We start from the raw sequence: 19,980 nt of genomic DNA on the forward strand, positions 1-19,980 counted from the left end.
AAAAAAACCAAATCCAAAACCCAACCTGCAGTCACTTGTATATGGATTTTGCCTCTGGCTGTTGATAAGGCTCCATTTTCCAGTCATTTTTTTCTGGGCCTTGGTCTTTTGTCCCGTCCCTGCTCTCTCCCCTCCCCCCCTTCACAGTCCTGTTGACTGTTCAAATTCAGACATTGCTTCTTTAGCAACAGTGACTAATTTAGAAGAATTAATTTATTACAATAGTAGTCTTTTGGCTTCAGGTTTTTTAGTAAAAAGCATTATCAGTGTTTTTTAACTTTATGAAGTTTTTAGGTTCACAAATCTTTCTCTGTTATAAGGGAAAGAGAAGAAAAATAGCTCCTGAGAAAAGAACATTAGGAATCAAAATGCTTTTTTTCTTTCTCTCTCTAGTGCAAAGATTGCACAATACTCTGGAGCAATTATTTGCAAAACTCAAGATACACTGTTGAAGCAATTAAGTTTAATATATCAGCTTGTTTAATCAGCAAAACTATCTTTAGAGGCTTGAGATGAGTTTAACAGCTCCTTTCATCAGCAATCAATAGGGTAAAAGTGACTTTTTAGGCTGTATCTGGATGGTGGAGTCTTTCCGACACATCAGGAGGATGGATGGTGAGTAAGGAGTCACATTTATTTCCTTATTCAGATAGCACAGGGAACATTTCTTTCTGGAGCTGCCTCTTTTGGGACTATGGACATCTTCATGGACAGGAGATGCTCTTCTTCCCACTCACCGTTTGAGGAACTTCATCTCCCTGAAAGGGGAGTATGCATTTGTAGGGGGGAGCAGCAGTGGTGGCTAAGGGGCTGGCTGGGGGCCTATTAAGTGGGCTGTTGAATTTCACAAGCAGATATTCAAGAGGAGTGCATGTGGGAGTGAAGGTGAATTTTATTTGCCTGTGTTCTCTGCCTCCATTAGTGGGGAGGGTGAAGATTCTGGCTGCCAGAAGGTAGAGAAAGAATAGCTGGCAAGGACTGGATTTTTCTTAGATTATTCCTTCTGCTTTTTGTTTAACTTCTAAAATCAGATGCCAAATTTGTAAGCCTAGTGACAGGCTTATGTTTTGAAGGTTATATTTTTTTGCAGCAAGATGCCCACCTCTGCTCTAGACCAAACTATGGCCCACGGGCCACATCCGGCCCTCCAGACATTTTAATCCGGCCCTTGAGCTCCCACCGGGAAGCGGGGTCCGGGCTTGCCCTGCTCTGGCCAGGGAGCAGGGTTGGGGTCTTGCCCCACGCAGCGGCATGTCCCCACTCCAGCTCCTACACGTAGCGGGAGCCAGGGGGCTCCGCATGCTGCCCCCACCCCAAGCGCCGCCTCTGCAGCTCCCATTGGCCAGGAACCACAGCCAATGGGAGCTTCAGGGGCGGTTCCTGCGCTCAGGGCAGTGCACAGAGCCACCTGGCCGTGCTTCCACATAGGAGCCAGAGGGGGGGATATGCCGATGTTTCTGGGAGCTGATTGAGGTAAGCACTGCCTGAAGCCTGCCCCCCAACCCACTTCCATGCCCCAACCCCTTGCCCCAGCCCTTACCGCCCTCCGAACCCCTTGGTCCCAGCCCGGTGCACCCTCCTGCACCCCCAACTCCTCAGCCCCACCCCAGAGCCTGCACCCCAACCCCCAATTTCATGAGCATTCATGGCCCGCCATACAATTTCCATACCCAGATGTGGCCCTCGGGCCAAAATGTTTGCCCACCCCTGGTCTAGAGACTTCATTTTTTTTTTTTTTTTTAAATGAAAGCTTTAGAGTAGGTGTAGGGGAGGTTGTGAAAATGTGTATCCCTTTTGTTTGGGAACACTTACAATGTGTTTTGGTGGTAAATAGTGTGCTGGTTCTGACTGAGATGTAATATGTAAAAACAGACTTGAAATTTTTACAAGTGGTTTCTTCCCTCCTCATTCTTCCCTTAGTATGGGCCACATACAGCTGCTTTTTGAGATTGGATGTTTTCCTAAAAGATGTTCTGTAAATCAAACTAATTCAGGGAAGTGCTCTGGCCTCTGTTATACAGATGGTCAGATTAGATGATCACAATGGTCCCTTCTGGCCTTATCTATGAATCTAATATTACTTGCCACTCATCAACTGAAAACCCCACTGTACCTGTACTATTCATTCTTGTAATTGAGCTGGAAATCCTGTTTGTATACAGCCCAAAGAATTCCCTTTTAGCCATTGTGGATAGAATGAATGATCTGGAGACGGTCAAAGTATCACATAAATTTGAGCAGGGGGAGCTTTTATTTTGCTCCAACTTCCATAAAGGAGATGTATTGTGTGACTCTTTCATGGCAGCCTCCTTTCCTCTCTCTCAGCACAGAGCTGTCAGTTTGTCTGCTCATCACACTTTCCCTAAAATCAACCAAGTCAGTAGACCATCATAGGAGATACTGCTGTACCCATTCATGTTGCTGCTTTGGTCACTCTAAGGTACTTCACTGTCTAACAATTTCCCAGAACACAAGAACTTGCTGAAATCTTTTGTATAACGTGCAGAGAACTTTGCTCTGTTAACTATAGGAATTAAAGCAAAGTTCTTCATGGCAACTGATGAGGGCTTTTACTTGCTAGGATGGTACACGGTGATAGTAGGGCAGAGTTAAGGTTGATATTTGAATCTTTTCACAATTGGATTTTCAAAATCTTAACGGAAACAAACTTTCTAAGGACATGATTCATTTGAAAGCCTCCATTATTTGTATGATGGGATATTAATGTGGAGCTGAAAGCTACTTTTTGAGCCACTTTAACTGGGAGCTCAAACTTCTTAGGTGGGGGAGGCCATTTTTGTAGAGGCACTGACTTTAACATGTAATATGAATGAATTACAGGCTGCAGCGATCCATCTAGTATTGAATATTTACAAGGGTAAGGTAGTGCTACAGACTCATGTGAGATTCCTCTCTAAAATGGTGGTAGTTTCATCCCAATGAGTGTTGTTCTGCCAGCATTCTTACCACATCCATGTACCCATTCTGATGGGGCCTTATCCCACATGATCAGTGACTGGGGCTGTGTTTTAGGTGGATTCAAGTGCTTAAAGTCCACCCAACTTTATTTCTATTCATCATCTTTTTTTTGGCAGTGCTGTCACTAAAAGACCATGTCAAATGGCTGGCCATAACAAGACTCATTCAATTCATTGCCTAATGGGGGTTTTGATTTCAGACATAGGAAAAATAGCCGGGTAGTCTTCACTCTGTATACTCTACAAAGCATGATTGCTTGGCTTGGGTTTGGTCTGTTTCTGAAGCAGTGGTGCTCAAATACTCCTGCCATCTGGAATATCTTTTTGGTGATCAGTATTTTTGAGTTGGCCATGCTGTAGTATTTTGCTTTTGGATGCAACTTACGGGCTATAAAAGTACCATTTATGGAGGTGTCTTCTTACCCTTCTTCTATATTTAGCATTAACTTTGTTGCCATTGGCCCTATTCTTACTGTTTGTCAGAGTTGTAATGCTTGCTTTCTTAAACATTCACCAAGATAGTTCCCTTTGAAGAGTAGAAATCCAGCAGAAATGGTGTCTTCAGAGAAAGGAAAAATACCTTGATTCTCTGCTGCTCTGGAGAGACCTCCTTTAGAAATTTCCTTGGAGTTTGGTGGTAAACAATGTTGAGAGGAGCTGGTTAATTTTACACTGTTTTATTGCAGTGTAGGCATTAAGGTTTTTTTTTTTTTTGGAAAGTCTTTATTTTCTGCTCTGTTATGAAGTGACACAGCACACAGTCAACCTGTGGAACTCTTTAAATATAAATATATGGAAATATACCTCTCTCATAGAGCTGGAAGGGATGAAAGGTCATTGAGTCCAGTCCCCTGCCTTCACTAGCAGGATCAAGTACTGTCCCTGACAGATTTTTGCGCCAGATCCCTAAATGGCCCTCTCAAGGATTGAACACTCAACCCTGGGTTTAGCAGGCCAGCGGTCAAACCACTGAGCTATCTGTGCACCCCCGTCCCTTTGCCAGAAGATTTTCTGAAGGCCAGCAACAGGGTTAAAAAAAGGACTAGATAAATTCATGGAGGATAGGTCCATCAATGACTATTAGCCAGGATTGGGAGGGATGGTGTCCTTCGCCTCTGTTTGCCAGAAGCTGGGAATGGGTGAAGGGATGGATCACTTGATTAACTGTTCTCTTCATTCCCTCTGAAGCACCTGGCATTGGTCACGGTTGGAAGACAGGATACTGGGCTAGATGGACCTTTGGTCTGATGCAGTATGGCTGTTTTTATGACTGTAAGGATTCAAGGGTAGTGCATCCCTACCTTTAGGGGATATCACATGTTCTTACCTGCTATAGCTGTGCTTGGATCTAAAAGCCTGAAGAACTTGGAGTGCTGGATTTCAGCTCCCTGGTGCATGACAAGGAGTAGTGAAAAATTTTGCCAGAAGGTACTTTGTAATTCTGTTTCTCTGAAGATCAAGGAAAAGAAGTTTCTCTTCTAAAACTGAAATAGCTTGAAGATGAGACCTACTCTTCCCCTCCCCCCCACCCTTTTGTAAGTGCGCTTTCACAAATTAATGAAGACGCTATAGTGATTCTGTTCTTATTAGAGGGTTTACTTCTAGCCGTGTTAGTCTGTATCTGCAAAAAGTAAGTTAACACAGCTGCTACTCTGAAACCTTACTTTTTAAGGCTGCCTCTTTGTGCCAAAGAAGGCCAAACAGTCGAAACCTTTTAGATCAGTATTGCAACACTTTGTTTGGGCTGAGTGACTTGTTTTGATGGAATAGGTAATAGGATACCACTATTGTGGTAAGGATGGGTGAGTAGACTCGGTGCCTGGGCAGGTGAATTTTCATGATAACTTTCTGAAGTTTTCTTTTTAAGTCTTAAGATATGAAATGGACCTGGGGAGCAAACAGCTGTGCATATCTATCAGTATTATAGAGGGCAGACAATTTGAGTTTACCCTGTATAAGCTTTATACAGAGTAAAATGGATTTATTTGTTTCAGAGTAGCAGCCGTGTTAGTCTGTATCCGCAAAAAGAACAGGCGTACTTGTGGCACCTTAGAGACTAGTACTCCTGTTCTTTTTATGGATTTATTTGCGGTTTGGATCCCATTGGGAACTGGGTGTCTGGGTGCTGAAGATAGGTGACCTACTGTGAAGTTTTTGGTTAAAGTCTTCAGCTTTGGGGGCGTGGACCAGACCTGAGTCTGTGTTGCAGCAGGCTAGCGTGTCTGGCTCAACAAGAAAGGATTCTGAAATCCCAAGCTGGCAGGGAAAACAGGCTCAGAGGTAAATTCAGCACATCAGGGGTCCCTGTAACTGAACCCATCACACCTGCCACTCCAGAATTTGTTCTAAAATATGTCTGAGATATGATTCAGAGGTCTAAAACCTGCTTCCTTCTCTAAGTTGGAGTTCTGTTTCTTACTATGTTCCAGGATGATGTTGCACATGATTTTTGCAAGCACTGAGTTATGCAATAACTGAGGGTCCTGTGGCACCTTTAAGACTAACAGAAGTATTGGAGCATAAGCTTTCGTGGGTGAATGCCCCCTTCATCAGACACAAGTAATGGAAATTTCCAGAGGCAGGTATAAATCAGTATGGAGATAACAAGGTTAGCTCTATCAGGGAGGGTGATGTGCTCTGCTAGCAGTTGAGGTGTGAACATCAAGGGAGGAGAAACTGCTTCTGTAGTTGGATAGCCATTCACAGTCTTTGTTTAATCCTGATCTGATGGTGTCAAATTTGCAAATGAACTGGAGCCAGGATGGGTTGTAGATCTGGACAACGATCCCTCACTTTCACAGACCTTGGGAGGCAGGCCAGTCCTCGCCCACAGACAACCCGCCAACCTTAAGCATATTCTCACCAGCAACCACCCACCTCACCATAACAACTCTAACTCAGGAGCCAACCCATGCAACAAACCTCGATGCCAACTCTGCCCACATATCTACACCAGCGACACCATCACAGGACCTAACCAGATCAGCTACAACATCACCGGCCCATTCACCTGCACGTCCACCAATGTTATATATGCCATCATGTGCCAGCAATGCTCCTCTGCTATGTACATTGGCCAAACTGGACAGTCACTACGCAAGAGGATAAATGGACACAAGTCATATCAGGAATGTCAGTATACAAAAACCTGTAGGAGAACACTTCAACCTCCCTGGCCACACAATAGCAGATGTAAAGGTAGCCATCTTATAGCAAACAAACTTCAGGACCAGACTCCAAAGAGAAACTGCTGAGCTCCAGTTCATTTGCAAATTTGACACCATCAGATCAGGATTAAACAGACTTTGAATGGCTATCCAACTACAGAAGCAGTTTCTCTGCCCTTGGTGTTCACACCTCAACTGCCAGCAGAGAACCTCACCGTCCCTGATTGAACTAACCTTGTTATCTCCATACTGATTTATACCTGCCTCTGGAAATTTCCATTACTTGCGTCTGATGAAGTGGGCATTCACCCACGAAAGCTTATGCTCCAATACTTCTGTTAGTCTTAAAGGTGCCACGGGACCCTCTGTTGCTTTTTACAGATTCAGACTAATACGGCTACCCTTCTGATACTATGCAATAACTGAGTTATTGCAGTTAGTAAGGACGCCCTTTTTGGCAATTTTACTATAAGGTCTCTTTGTAGCTCTTCACAGTCTGCCTGATACTTAAGAATAGGGGGGGTGGGATAGCTCAGTGGTTTGAGCAGTGGCCTGCTAAACCCAGGGTTGTGAGTTCAATCCTTGAGGGGGCCACTTAGTGATCTGGGGCAAAATCAGTACTTGGTCCTGCTAGTGAAGGCAGGGGGCTGGACTCGATGACCTTTCAAGGTCCCTTCCAGTTCTAGGAGATAGCTCAGTGGTTTGAGCATTGCCCTGCTAAATGCAGGGTTGTGAGTTCAATTCTTGAAGGAGCCATTTAGGGATCCGGGGCAAAAATCTGTCTGGGGATTGGTCTTGCTTTGAGCAGTGGGGTTGGACTAGATGACCTCCTGATGTCCCTTCCAACCCTGATATTCTATGATTCTATAACACTAACAGAGAGGTATGCACAGCTGTTTGCTCCCCCAGGTATTAATCACTTACTTTGGATGGGTTAATTAATAAACAAGTGATTTTATTAAGTATAAAAAGTAGGATTTAAATGGTTTCAAGTAATAATAGACAACAAAGTAAGTCTCGTGTTTTTTGCTTTATTTTGCTTGGCAAGTCTAAGCCTAATACATCAAGAAACTGGTTATAGGTAAAATCTCACCCTCAGATGTTCCAATAAGCTTCTTTCACAGACTAGACTCCTTCTGAGTCTGGGCCCAATCCTTTCCCCTGGTACAGTCCTTATTAGTTCCCGCAGACATCTTGTTGTATTTAAAGTACTGCACAGGATCTTTTCGGGGGGGGGGGGGGGGGGGGGGGGGGAAAGGGTAAGGCAAAGTGCCACATTTATTGGTAATACATATGTCAATCAACACTGTATCATGCATATGATATATATTACTCTCATGCACTCACATGCACACTCTGTCTTGTTACCACCAACTAATTGCTCCCCTTAACTTCACTGGCCAGGTGAGTTAGATGGGGGAGAGGTGGAGCTGGGCTTCTGTTGATTCAGATCGATGCTCTGATATTGACAAGATGAGACCTGGGGTCCTTTGCAAGACACCTCACGTTTATAGCAGCTTCCCTCTCATGCAAATCTATACCAGTCTGTGTCAGTTGGTCATCTGTGGCGCTTCCTTCTGGGTGTTGTCTTAATGCTGCCACATTTATTTTCAAAGAGGGTGTTTTCGAAAGAAGGTGCTCGCTTCTAACTCCCAACACATCACTTAAGGGACAAAAAAACCCAGCTTTTGGCATATAAACTATTAGTTCATCAATAAAGGGAAGACAAAATATATGGCTATCAATGTCCCCAAAGCAACAGAGTAGACGGAGAGACACTAGAAGTAGCAAAAAGAACAGGAGTACTTGTGGCACCTTAGAGACTAACAAATTTGTTAGTCTCTAAGGTGCCACAAGTACTCCTGTTCTTTTTGAGGATACAGACTAACACGGCTGCTACCCTGATAGAAGTAGCAAGTCACTTTACCTGTCTAGGGAGTGAGAGGTGTAAAGATGGTGTCAACATGCTATATGGCAAGCCATGTATATTGAAAGCAGCAAACAACTTTCAGAAACTTGAAAAGATTTGGAAAAGTAGCATGGCTGACAGTGATACAAGTATGAATTTTTAATTTGTCTGTCCTCCTTTGTGGAGCAGAGTCATGAGAATCTCCAACAGAAATGGATAAGAGCAACTCATTCTAAAGTAAAAACCTGGAAAAGGTCTTCAGAGTTCACTGGGAAGTGTCTTGCAACATCAGAAATTCTAAGGAGAGCAAACTAACCAAAAGCATCAAAAATGGTCAGACAATGATGGACATATTTAAGACGTGCTTTAAGGATGCCACCAGCCTGAATTCCACATCAAGTAATAATGTGGACACCACCTGGAAAGAGAAGAGGGTAACCTAGAGAAGCATTATGCAGAACAAGAGAGAGAGAAGCCGAATCCATCAGTATGACACTCAGAACAGACCAGCACCAAACTGAAATCAATGGTGGAATTTGGATGCCCTATGCACCGATGGTGTGGGAGGATAAAGAATATTTGAAGTATGCCTTTTTGCGGAGGCTAAAACACTTCTAGAAGCCAATCCACATCAGCAGACTCATGCCCCTATGGAGTGGACCCCGTTGCAGGATTAGGGCCTGTGAGATGGCAAAATCCCAAGGACAAATTTAATAGATCCGACAGACTTCCATTTTAAACATCTCTGATCGTTCTCAATATTTAAGTTGTATGAATTGTATTAACTTCTAATGACATGAAGCATTCTGTGCTTCAGCTATGGCCTATTTTTTGATTTCTCTGAGTAGTGTGGTTTTGTACAACAAAATCATGTTTTAAAATGTGTGGAGGAGGAGAATGAGAAAATACAAGAACATGAACATAGAACTTACTCAGATTATTTATTTAGTGAAACCTGCAATTTTACTGGAAAGCTTGTACACTGCACTGAAAATGTCTGATTCAGTTTCTAGATATAGGTTTCCGAGTAGCAGCTGTGTTAGTCTGTATCCGCAAAAAGAACAAGAGTACTTGTGACACCTTAGAGACTAATAAATTTATTAGAGCATAAGCTTTTGTGGGCTTCGATGCATCCGAAGAAGTGGGCTGTAGCCCACGAAAGCTTATGCTCTAATAAATTTGTTAGTCTTTAAGGTGCCATGAGTACTCCTGTTCTTTTTTCTAGATATAGTTAAGTTAATGCACTTATTTTCAGCCAGTGGGCTTAATTCTCTTTTTACACTGTTGTGAACTGGGACTAGCTTCATTTAAGTCTGTGGAGTTGTGTTGATGTAAACTAGTGTGAGGGGAAAATCTGGCTCTCAATATGCTTAACTGGAAAGACAAATTAAACTAGCCTGAAGTACCTGCATACCACGGAAACCATTCTGACAATAACATCCATTTTCTTAATAAGATGAGTGCTTGGAAATGGAGAAGTGCACGTGCTCTGATGTGAACTAGGTTTGGTCCTCTAAAAAGTAATAAAATGGGATTACATTTATTCAGTGCATTTTTGCTATTTCATCTAACATAATGACAATGTTCAGATACGGATAAGCTGTACTTTTCCATTTTCTTGAGGACATATTCTTATTAGACTTTTTTAAAGAAGTGTTGGGACTATGACGGGGTTGGGACTCACCACCGCAGCGCCTCCCGCTGGCACATCTGGGAATTAGCTCTGTCCTCTGTGGGGCGCCCTCTGTAAGTGGTATCCCATCCGTCGTCTGCTCTCCTGTTGGTGTCCAGACCCGCGTTGCTCCCCGCTTGGCGGCATCCTCTTCAGGACACTGCCCTCCAGCAGTGCCCACTGCTCTGGTGTTATCAGCAGTCCTTTGTCTGCACCTGTTCTAGTGGCTGGCTGCAGCCTCACAGTCTAGCCCCTTTGTCATGGGGCCAACCACAGTCTGTATCAGGCCACGCTCCTTGTCAGCCCGGTGTAGTACAAGGGGGAAGGGGGGGACCCAGGCCAACCTGCTACTCTGAGTCCCGACCCAGGGACCCTCTAGCGGCAGACTCCCTGCCCTCCTTCTCTCCCCTTGTCAGACTTTGTCCCTGAGCCGCTTCTCCTTCAGCCCTGTGCACCTGCTCGGCCCTTTGTAGCAAGGCCTGCAGCCTGTGGTTTTCCTTGGCTGGAGCTCCTCAGCTCCTTTTGCCCTTCCCCAGCACTTCGGGGGGAGGGATAGCTTGGTGATTTGAGCATTGGTCTGCTAAACCCAGGGTTGTGAGTTCAGTCCTTGAGGGGGCCATTTAGGGATCTGGGGCAAAAATCTGTCTGGGGATTGGTCCTGCTTTGAGCAGGCAGTTGGACTAGATGACTTCCTGAGGTCCCTTCCAACCCTGATATTCTAGGATTCTATGACTGCTCTGTCCAAGGTGCTACCTTTCAGCCCAGGAACCCTCCTCCTTAGGCAGTCGGGGGAGAGTGCCTTTCCTCCTGCTAGGCAGCCTTTATATAGGGCCTAACCCAGCCCTGATTGGCTGCCGCTGCCTCTGCCCTGCCCTGATTGGCTCCTAAGAGGCCTCTGTTAATTGGCTGCCGGCCTGCACAGCCTCAAAGGCCTGTTCCAGCCTTTTTCTTAGGGGGTGGGGCACCGCCCCACCACAGACTAGCACAAATCTAAGAGCAAGTAATCTGTAATGTGGGAGAGACGGTAAAAGATGCAGTGAAAGTAATTGAAATAAAAATCTTTCCTAGAAAACTGAAAACCAGAGTTTATGGAAAATTGTGATCAGAGTAAAACTGAGATTATAGTTAGTTTAAAAGAAAATAGAACTAGCCAGTTTGGCTCACATGTTCCACGAGTTGTGCCAATGGCTCAGCCAAACAACCTGACACTCCCACATTACCTAGTATACCTGTCAAAACTAGATAGAAATTTCTGCTTTTTAGTAAGACAAGTGAAATTATACAACTGCATTATCTGACTGAGTGATATAACTAGAACTTGATATGTAGCTAGTACTCTAATTGCAGAAGACATATTCTTCTTACTTCATGCAAGGGTATGGATATACTGAAGTATTTTATAACTTTGGTCTCTTACCTGCAGAAAGCATGAGGGACAAGACTTAATGACAAAGCCTAGTTAGTCACCTAAATAGGTAATTAGACTTTCAGAAGTGCTAAGAACCTACCAACTCCCACTGACTTCATTGCCTAGGTGAATTTGGTTAAAGCAGTGGTTCGCAACCTGTTTACTGTTGTGGGCCGCATATGCAGCTTTCTGTGTTATGTGGGTCACATCCACACACTATACCTGTATACTACCTGTATGGCCCCGAGGATGTCACGTGGGCTGTAGCTGTGTGCTGATTGGGCCGTAAAGGGCCACAGGTTGAGAACCACTGGTTTCAAGTCTTGTTGAAGGTTCAGTTTTCTTAATGTTTTGCCTGATCATCTGTGCAAGGTCTTTTAAATGGAAGATTTTGAATTAAAGCCTCAAGTTTAGTAAATTGCTAGATGGATCAACTTTCTTTCTGGAGATGCACAAAGATTTAAGGTTTAAACAAAACTCTCAGTTCAGGGCAACTGATCCTGTATTCCTCTCTGTGATGCAGCAACAGTACCCATTCTAGGCTCCCAGCTGCTTAATTTTCACCTCTCTTGGGTGGAGACCTGCGTGCGTGTGTGTGTGTATGCGCGTCTGTCTCCCTCTTCTCCCACCATCTTCTCTGGGGGTACTTCAGGCTGCACAGTTCCCTGTCTATACTATTATTGCCAGCTAACCAGATTGCTTAATGAGGATGGCATCTGTGTTTTCTTACTCTTGAAAGACTATGAACAAAGTAATTGCCAGCAGCTATGCGTTAACACGACCCTTTTTATGCAAGCATATTTATTCTTAAGGTGAAAGCATTACAAAGAAAACATTAAAAACAATAAAGAAGCCTACACACATGCTAAGATCATTCTTCCTCCTTCCGACTCCTGCTGGAGTCTGTCTTTCTAACCCTTCCCTAAAGTTTCGGGCTCTCCCTTGAACAGAAGATTCTGTCCATTTGCTGGATCAGAAAGAAGGCCCTGAAGTCAGTTTAAACTCGAGCTGTTTATCCAAAAGATTTTTCTTTGTCTATTGGTCTCTAGAGAACTATCTCTTTAACGATTCCAACTCTGACTCATGTGTTTTCTGAATTAAAAAGCTTCATTGATAGAACTGGAAACAGGACTTTAAAAAAGTACTAATTAGACTCTTGTTTTTAATCTTCATTGTTTAATGCAATCCATTAATTCTTGGCAAAACTGAGTGAGGGAGATGGTGGGATCTCCAGTTTATGGATTGAGTGGGTTGAGGAAGGAACTTTGCTTTGTCCAGGTGCTTGTCATAATTTGCATGTGCAAGGGAGGCTCCAGCAGCACTTCCTTTCCTTTTTGTCTAACAGCGGTAACTAGATTAGTCAGTGTTGACATTAGCCACATTAAAATTTTGTCAGTTGTGCTCTTTGAAAAGGCATCATAACATTGAAAAAGAGTAGGATATGACCCAGGAGAGAGGTTTCCAGACCTGTTGCCCCCAATGAGAAATGAAGGAAAAGGTTAGGATTTTGACTCTTACCTTCTTAAGTTGTCTTTGGGAGGGTCCTAATAATAACTTCTATCTTCTTGCTGGGGCATACTACCTGTGTATGTGCACTTGGATTGGTGCCTTGGATTCTAGAGAACAAACCTTCTGATTGTCCATGATTCTGGGATATGTGATGTAATGATGAGCTCTAGAAAGACGTGTTTAAAATCCTCAATTAGCATTCAGTATTAAGGCACTCTGTTTCCCCTTTGATGCTGTTTTCACAGAGCCCATTGTATGAGTCCTGTGCCCAACCTCGGAACACTTCTGAGCCATACTTGGCAGTTATGATTGCAGTTCCCTCAGGTCCTCCATTGCCTAGACTGCCACCTTTTAATGGTCCTTCAGTTTCTCTACCTTTGAAGTGGTCATAGAACTTATCTCTCCCTTCATCCAATATTAAAGAAACACACTTAACTATAAATAGTCTTTTATTTTGATGATAGGGTTAGGTGGAAAAGTTTTTGTTTTTACTATTTCACTCTGATCATTTCATTGAATCTTTAATTTAGGCCTTGCCCAAGATAGGGGACCCATCTAAAAGAATGGGATTATTGCACCAGCTTCAGATGAAGAGCGCTAAAGGCTGTGATGCCTACAAGGTCTTCTCAGAAAGGGCTCCAAAGGGCAGTAAGACTCTGTGCTCCAGAACCTGTTTCTGCAAGAGGCTCTGGAAGCACATGAGTTTAGGGGACATTCTTTTGATTATCTGAATTTATTTTAAATATGTCCATTGTCAGTCTAAGTGCATCTTTCAAGTGAGAAATTTGACCGTACTGAACATTCAGTGTTTATGACCAAACGATTGAAATGCTTTTAAAAATGGATTTACTTTTCATGTGGTTGTTCCTATCTCTAAAACATACTTCTTAGCCCACATAGATATTTAACTAGACTCTGTGTTGACAGACATTTAACAAAGGTTTCTTTCTTCTCATAGGTTTTGGAAGGAAGGATGTAGTAGAACACTTGCTGCAGACAGGAGCCAATGTTCACGCTCGTGATGATGGAGGGCTAATACCCCTTCATAATGCTTGTTCCTTTGGTCATGCTGAGGTGGTTAGCCTGTTACTATGTCAAGGTGCAGATCCAAATGCCAGAGACAATTGGAACTACACTCCTCTGCATGAAGCTGCTATCAAAGGGAAGATAGATGTGTGTATTGGTAAGTATTTATCATTAATTGCATCAATTTACTTAAAAATGCAAACACATTAATATTGCAGTGAACTTGTATTGCTTGCAATTGTAGTGACTGTTTCCATTCCACTTGATAGATAAGGGACCAGTTGCTTTTCTCTTCCTTGTTAAGAAGTGTCTCTTTCTCTTCCCCCTCTTCTCCCCCCCCACCCCCAAACAAATAAAGAGATGGTAACCTAAAATTTAGTGACATACAGGATTCATAACACGGTGTTTTCTGAGCTTGCGGTCTGGAAAGCTGAACTGGCACAGGAGCTAAATGTTGATGGAGGAGTAATCTAATGCAGTTAATTTACCATTTTGGCAGAAACATAACATGAGAACTCTGCCAATAAAATGGAAGATTTGACTTCAGATAACATCATGGCTTTTTGAGGCTGACCCTGGCATTTGAGGTATTTTTCAAACTGTGAAGACAGGTATTTCCTGTGTTATAAGAAATGAAAGGCTAACCATTTTACTATTGTTTGAAAGCTTTGAGGGACTAGTTACGAGAAAAAGTTGTTCAGCACAGTTACATATTTTCAGCATGTGCTCTAGCCTAGAGCCAAAGTAATTTCAAATAAAATTGAACATTTCAATCATTTAAAATGTATGTAGGTCATAGTAAATACTCTTCAGTAATATCTTTCATTTTTATATATTTTCAGCCTGCTTAGTAATACTTTCTTCAAGCAGAGTTCTTTATTTTTAATTTTTAAATGTGCAAACTGGCTTGAAAGTTCCTTCTAAAGTAAGACATGTGAAATTGTCTGGTCAGTATTTCAGATCCGGAGGGGAAAAAAACGTGATTATGTAGCCACATCATATTAATGATCATGGTAACAAATTTGAGATCTTAGTTGTAATCTGAGAGCACTTCATTTTATTATGTGGACCAATTTTGAAAAACCTCCAGTGTTTGCTTAAAGACAGTCAACATAAAAATTTAGTAGGGAGGTTATATTACCAGTGGATATAGCACTAATGAGACCACTAATGGGAATCCTGTGTCCAGTTCTCAGTCAACATTCCAAAAAGGGTGGTGGAAAAACTGGAGAGGGTTCAGAGAAGAGCCACAAGAATGACTTGAGAACTGGAAAACCTGCCTTGTAATGAGACCTTAAAAAGAAGGTTCAGAGGTGACTTAATTGGGTCCATAAATAGGTACACAGGAAGAAGAGACCTGATGCTAGAGAGCTCATTTAGCTGACAATGGCATGACAAGATCCAGTAGCTGGAAGATGAGTCTAGATGTGCACAGGAATGCATAACAAATTTAAGTGAGGGTAATTAATCGGGGGAATATTTTGCCTAGAATCATAAAATATCAGGGTTGGAAGGGACCTCAGGAGGTCATCTAGTCCAACCCCCTGCTCAAAGCAGGACCAATTCCCAACTAAATCATTCTAGCCAGGGCTTTGTCAAGCCTGACCTTAAAAACTTCCAAGGAAGGAGATACCACCGCCTCCCTAGGCAACCCATTCCAGTGCTTCACCACCCTCCTAGTGAAAAAGTTTTTCCTAATATCCAACCTAAATCTCCCCCACTGCAACTTGAGACCATTACTCCTTGTTCTGTCATCTGGTACCACTGAAAACAGTCTAGATCCATCCTCTTTGGAACCCCCTTTCAGGTAGTTGAAAGCAGCTATCAAATCCCCCCTCATTTTTCTCTTCTGCAGACTAAACAATCCCAGTTCCCTCAGCCTCTCCTCATAAGTCATGTGCTCCAGACCCCTAATCATTTTTGTTGCCCTCCGCTGGACTCTTTCCAATGTTTCCACATCCTTCTTGTAGTGTGGGGCCCAAAACTGGACACAGTACTCCAGATGAGGCCTCACCAATGTCGAATAGAGGGGAACGATCACGTCCCTCGATCTGCTGGCAATGCCCCTACTTATACAGCCCAAAATGCCGTTAGCCTTCTTGGCAACAAGGGCACACTGTCGACTCATATCCAGCTTCTCATCCACTGTAACCCCTAGGTCCTTTTCTGCAGAACTGCTTCCTAGCCATTCGGTCCCTAGTCTGTAACAGTGAATGGGATACTTCCGTCCTAAGTGCAGGACTCTGCACTTGTCCTTGTTGAACCTCATCAGATTTCTTTTGGCCGAATCCTCTAATTTGTCTAGACAATCCTCTAATTTGCCTAGGGTTAGGGTTGTGGTAGATTTTTCCATCGCTTGAAATCTTTATATCAAGAATCATTGTCTTTCTCAAAAGTCATAGTCTAGTTTATGCCATATTAAGGACTTAACTGATTCCATAGAAATCTGCAGTGTACACTTTTTTCTACATGTGTGTGAAATGATTCTGGTGTAGTTTGATCAAAATGTAGACAATTTAGTGTCTGGCCTGTCTGTTTTTCCCATTTTAGTACGTCTGTGCCTATTTTTATATGGGCCCTATCTCTTCAAGTCCTGTAAGTAAATAACTCTGCAGAGCAGACTTGTATACATTTATTTATAATTTAATTTTCTATGTATGGCAGAACGCTTGAGTGTTAAGAGGACATACAAATATCAGTCTGTGATAGACAGGTTGGAGTCTTGTTCATGCCTTAAGCAATATTTGATGGCACAGCAAGGATTCAGACCACTTGAAAATATATTTCTGCAATATTCTTAGGCTTGGAAGGATTAATTTTTATTGATAAATGTTGATTTCACTATAAACACAACAACAAATGTTTAGATGATCAAAGTTTGAAGATAGGAAAGGTAATTAAAATTCTCAAGCAACATTTTTGTTAAAATCCAGTGATGATTTTTTAGACTTTTGAATTAGGCTTCTTATGAATGGATTCATGAATGAATAGTAACAACAGGTATGCCTTGTTAATTTAACTTTGTATATTTTGACACGTAATGTTGACAATTTGTTTTAACGGCTTATAAAGATTTAACTTACTTATGCTGTCATTAAATTATTCTGACATCCTCCCCCATAATTTCCCACAACTGTGAAAATTTAAACAGAAAAAATGCTTAAAAAGAAACTTCAACTGGCATTATACAAAAAATGCTGACATGCATAAAAATGGTTTCTTCCAAGCCTAAGTATACTGTATAATAACTATTTTTACCCAAAGTGTAGATTACTAATATAATTGCTATATAAGAAATGGACTTGAACAACTCAAAGTATCAGGTACTAGACTTAAACAAGTCAGGTATGCTTTATTATAAAGCATGGATTTGACAGTGTCTCGAACACTGGCACAACATATGAGAATTTATTGTTGAACTCCACAATATCTGCTGAAAACCAGCAACTTAACTTTTTAGAAACTGTCCACTGCCTTTTTTTCCCACATGCTTCATTTTGGCTCTTGTTTATTTTGAACATCATCCAAATGCTAAAATGGGAGACACTTGCCATATTTGTTCTTTTTCCTCCCATCTGCATGTCTTTGACCATATCCTCCTTACCATGAGAATGCAGCTTCTGTAATATGGCCGGAGAGTAAACTGGTAATTGAAGAGTGTAATGAGCCAGGAAACATGGAATATTTATTAACAGTGGTCTTTCAGAGCCACAGTAAAAGCTACAAGATAGAAAAGCTGGAAAACTAGCAAAAACTGGATAGTCATTACAATAGATCTGAAGATTGCTAATGGTCTCTGGGTTTTAGTTATTAAATAGTTTTAAAATGGTAAATGCACACTTCTACTGCAAATAGTTTTTATATTGCTTAATTGTCATCAAAATTATTTGCATCTAACTGGACAAGTGTGTGCACACATGAGATGTGCGCGCACACACTTCACACATTTCTTTCTCCCTAGGTAGAGGATGAGAGAGAACAAACCATATGTGGCAAGTGTAGGTCATGTTGCTTAATGTGGTACTGGAAGGTGCTTGTTTACCATGGTAATAAGATAGTATAAGAATCTGTATAGAACAGAATGGAAAGGTGCACCTGTTTAGTTCAAAAAATCTGGCTCATGACTTGTAGTCTGACCTGGTCTGTCCCTTTGTCGTCTTTGTGCTCTTTATCTTGGAACACCAAGGATCCCTGAGGATGGCAAACACTTAGCAAAAGTGAACGTGTGCTGGCCATTTCTTACGGGATGACTAGGCATTGAAAATTTGTTTTCATTACTTAGTAATCAAATGTATGTTAAGTTTTGTCTGTTAACTCCATTTAATGAATGCGTGTGTTTTTCAAATTGACTCAAGCATTCGAAACAATATTTCGAAACAAAGATATTTATAGATCTTTGTGTTGGCTCATCTATTACTAAGACGCATGTTTAGTGTCTGAGTTCTGCTCCCAGAGCTAATGAGAAGCATTTTGCTCTCAAGTATTGCTATTCAAGATCGAACACCATTTCGTTTGCTTAAGGAAGAGCCAAGCAAGAAACATTTTACTATAATTCAAGGATGAACACTAAATATTCACGGAAGAGCACTGTAAAGTCATAGAAGTGATTGTCAAAGCTAAGATGGGGAGAACCAAGGTTTCTAGTTTGCTATGCAAGACCAAATATGAGGGAACATGAGCATAATAAGAATTCAACCTTTTTGTTTCTGTACAGTCTCAATAAAACATTGCATCTAGCTTAATATTAACTGTTTGTGGTGCTGGGTATAGGTGTAGCGCACACATGCTTATGGCCAAAATGTAGGAAAAGCTCCTCCCCCCGCCCCCTTTTTTTTCTGAAGCAAAATACTGAAAACTAACCTTGATTAATAGTCTTTGCATGTAAATCTTGATATAGATTAGGCAACTGAAATTGTATGAATTTATCACTTCTGTATGCAGCTTTTTTTTTCTGTACAACTCCAGACGCTATGGATGGAGACAGAGCATCGTAACTTGTTACAACATCCTTTGATATCTTTGCCTTTGTCTACACCAGACATATTTTCCAAAAGCTTCGCATCAGTGCTGCTAACTATTGTAAAGAGAATTCCGTTATTAGTATCAGTAGGCATTCTTGAGAAATCTTTGGATTCTTATAGAACCCTTCTGTATGCTGGAGGCAGTCAAAGTAATGAAAAGGAAGAAGCTATTTTTCTGCTATTGAGGTACTCCTTGGTTCATTATTATAGCGGGACTTTATGTATGAGGCTTCAGCCATTCAAGGGTTCTTGCACCAAGTGGCTCTCCTAGGGTATGTCTACACTATGAAATTAGGTCGATTTTATAGAAATCAATTTTTAGAAATCGATTTTATACAGTCGATTGTGTATGTCCCCCCTAAGTGCATTAAGTCAGTGGAGTGTGTCCTCACTACCGTGGCTAGCATCGACTCACGGAGCGGTGCATTGTGGGAAGCTATCCCACAGTTCCCGCAGTCTCCACTGCCCATTGGAATTCTGGGTTAAGCTCCCAACGCCTGATGGGGCAAAAACATTGTCGCGGGTGGTTTTGGGTACATGTCGTCAGTCTCCCATCCCTCAGTGAAAGCAACTGCAGACAATCATTTTATACCTTTTTTCCTGGGTTGCCCGTGCAGATGCCATAGCACGGCAAGCATGGAGCCCGCTCAGCTCACTGCTGCTGTTATGAGCATTGTAAACACCTTACGCATTATACTGCAGTATGTGCAGAACCTGGCTAAGAAACGGCTGCACGAGGGCGATTGTGAGGAGGACATGGACATAGACGTTCGTGAAAGCAGAGGCTGTGGCAATTGGGACATCATGGTGGCAGTGGGTCTGGTTGATACAGTGGAACGCCGATTCTGGGCCCTGCAAACAAGCACAGACTGGTGGGTCGGCATAGTGTTGCAGGTATGAGATGATTCCCTCTGGCTGTGAAACTTTCACATGCGTAAGGCCACTTTCTGGAACTTTGAGTTGCTTTCCCCCGCCCTGAATCGCAGGAATACCAAGATGAGAGCTGCCTTGACAGTTGAGAAGTGAGTGGTGATAGCCCCGTGGAAGCTTGCAACGCCTGACTGCTACCGGTCAGTCGGGAATCAATTTGTAGTGGGGAAATCTACTGTGGGGACTGCTGTGATTCAAGTAGCCAATGCAATCACTGACCTATGAATATGAATCTTTAGTGCATATGGCACATAAATATCTTGCGACGCTGGTTACAACAATGCCATGCGAATGCCTGTTCTCACTTTCAGGTGACACGTAAACAGTATCTCCTGCAAATGTAAACAAACCGGTTTGAGC

General features: G+C 42.3%; 1 protein-coding gene across 1 annotated transcript in view; it reads left to right on the forward strand.

The window, feature by feature from the left end:
* Positions 1-19,980, forward strand: part of TNKS (tankyrase) — a 291,341-nt gene that overhangs the window by 4,330 nt on the left and 267,031 nt on the right. Inside the window, exon 2 of the mRNA XM_034770778.1 lies at positions 13,602-13,826. Coding sequence (XP_034626669.1) covers positions 13,602-13,826 — 225 coding nt within the window. The remainder of the gene's footprint in view (positions 1-13,601; positions 13,827-19,980) is intronic.

This window comes from Trachemys scripta, chromosome 5 (genome assembly GCF_013100865.1).
Source record: "Trachemys scripta elegans isolate TJP31775 chromosome 5, CAS_Tse_1.0, whole genome shotgun sequence".
NCBI classification, from domain to species: Eukaryota; Metazoa; Chordata; order Testudines; family Emydidae; genus Trachemys; species Trachemys scripta.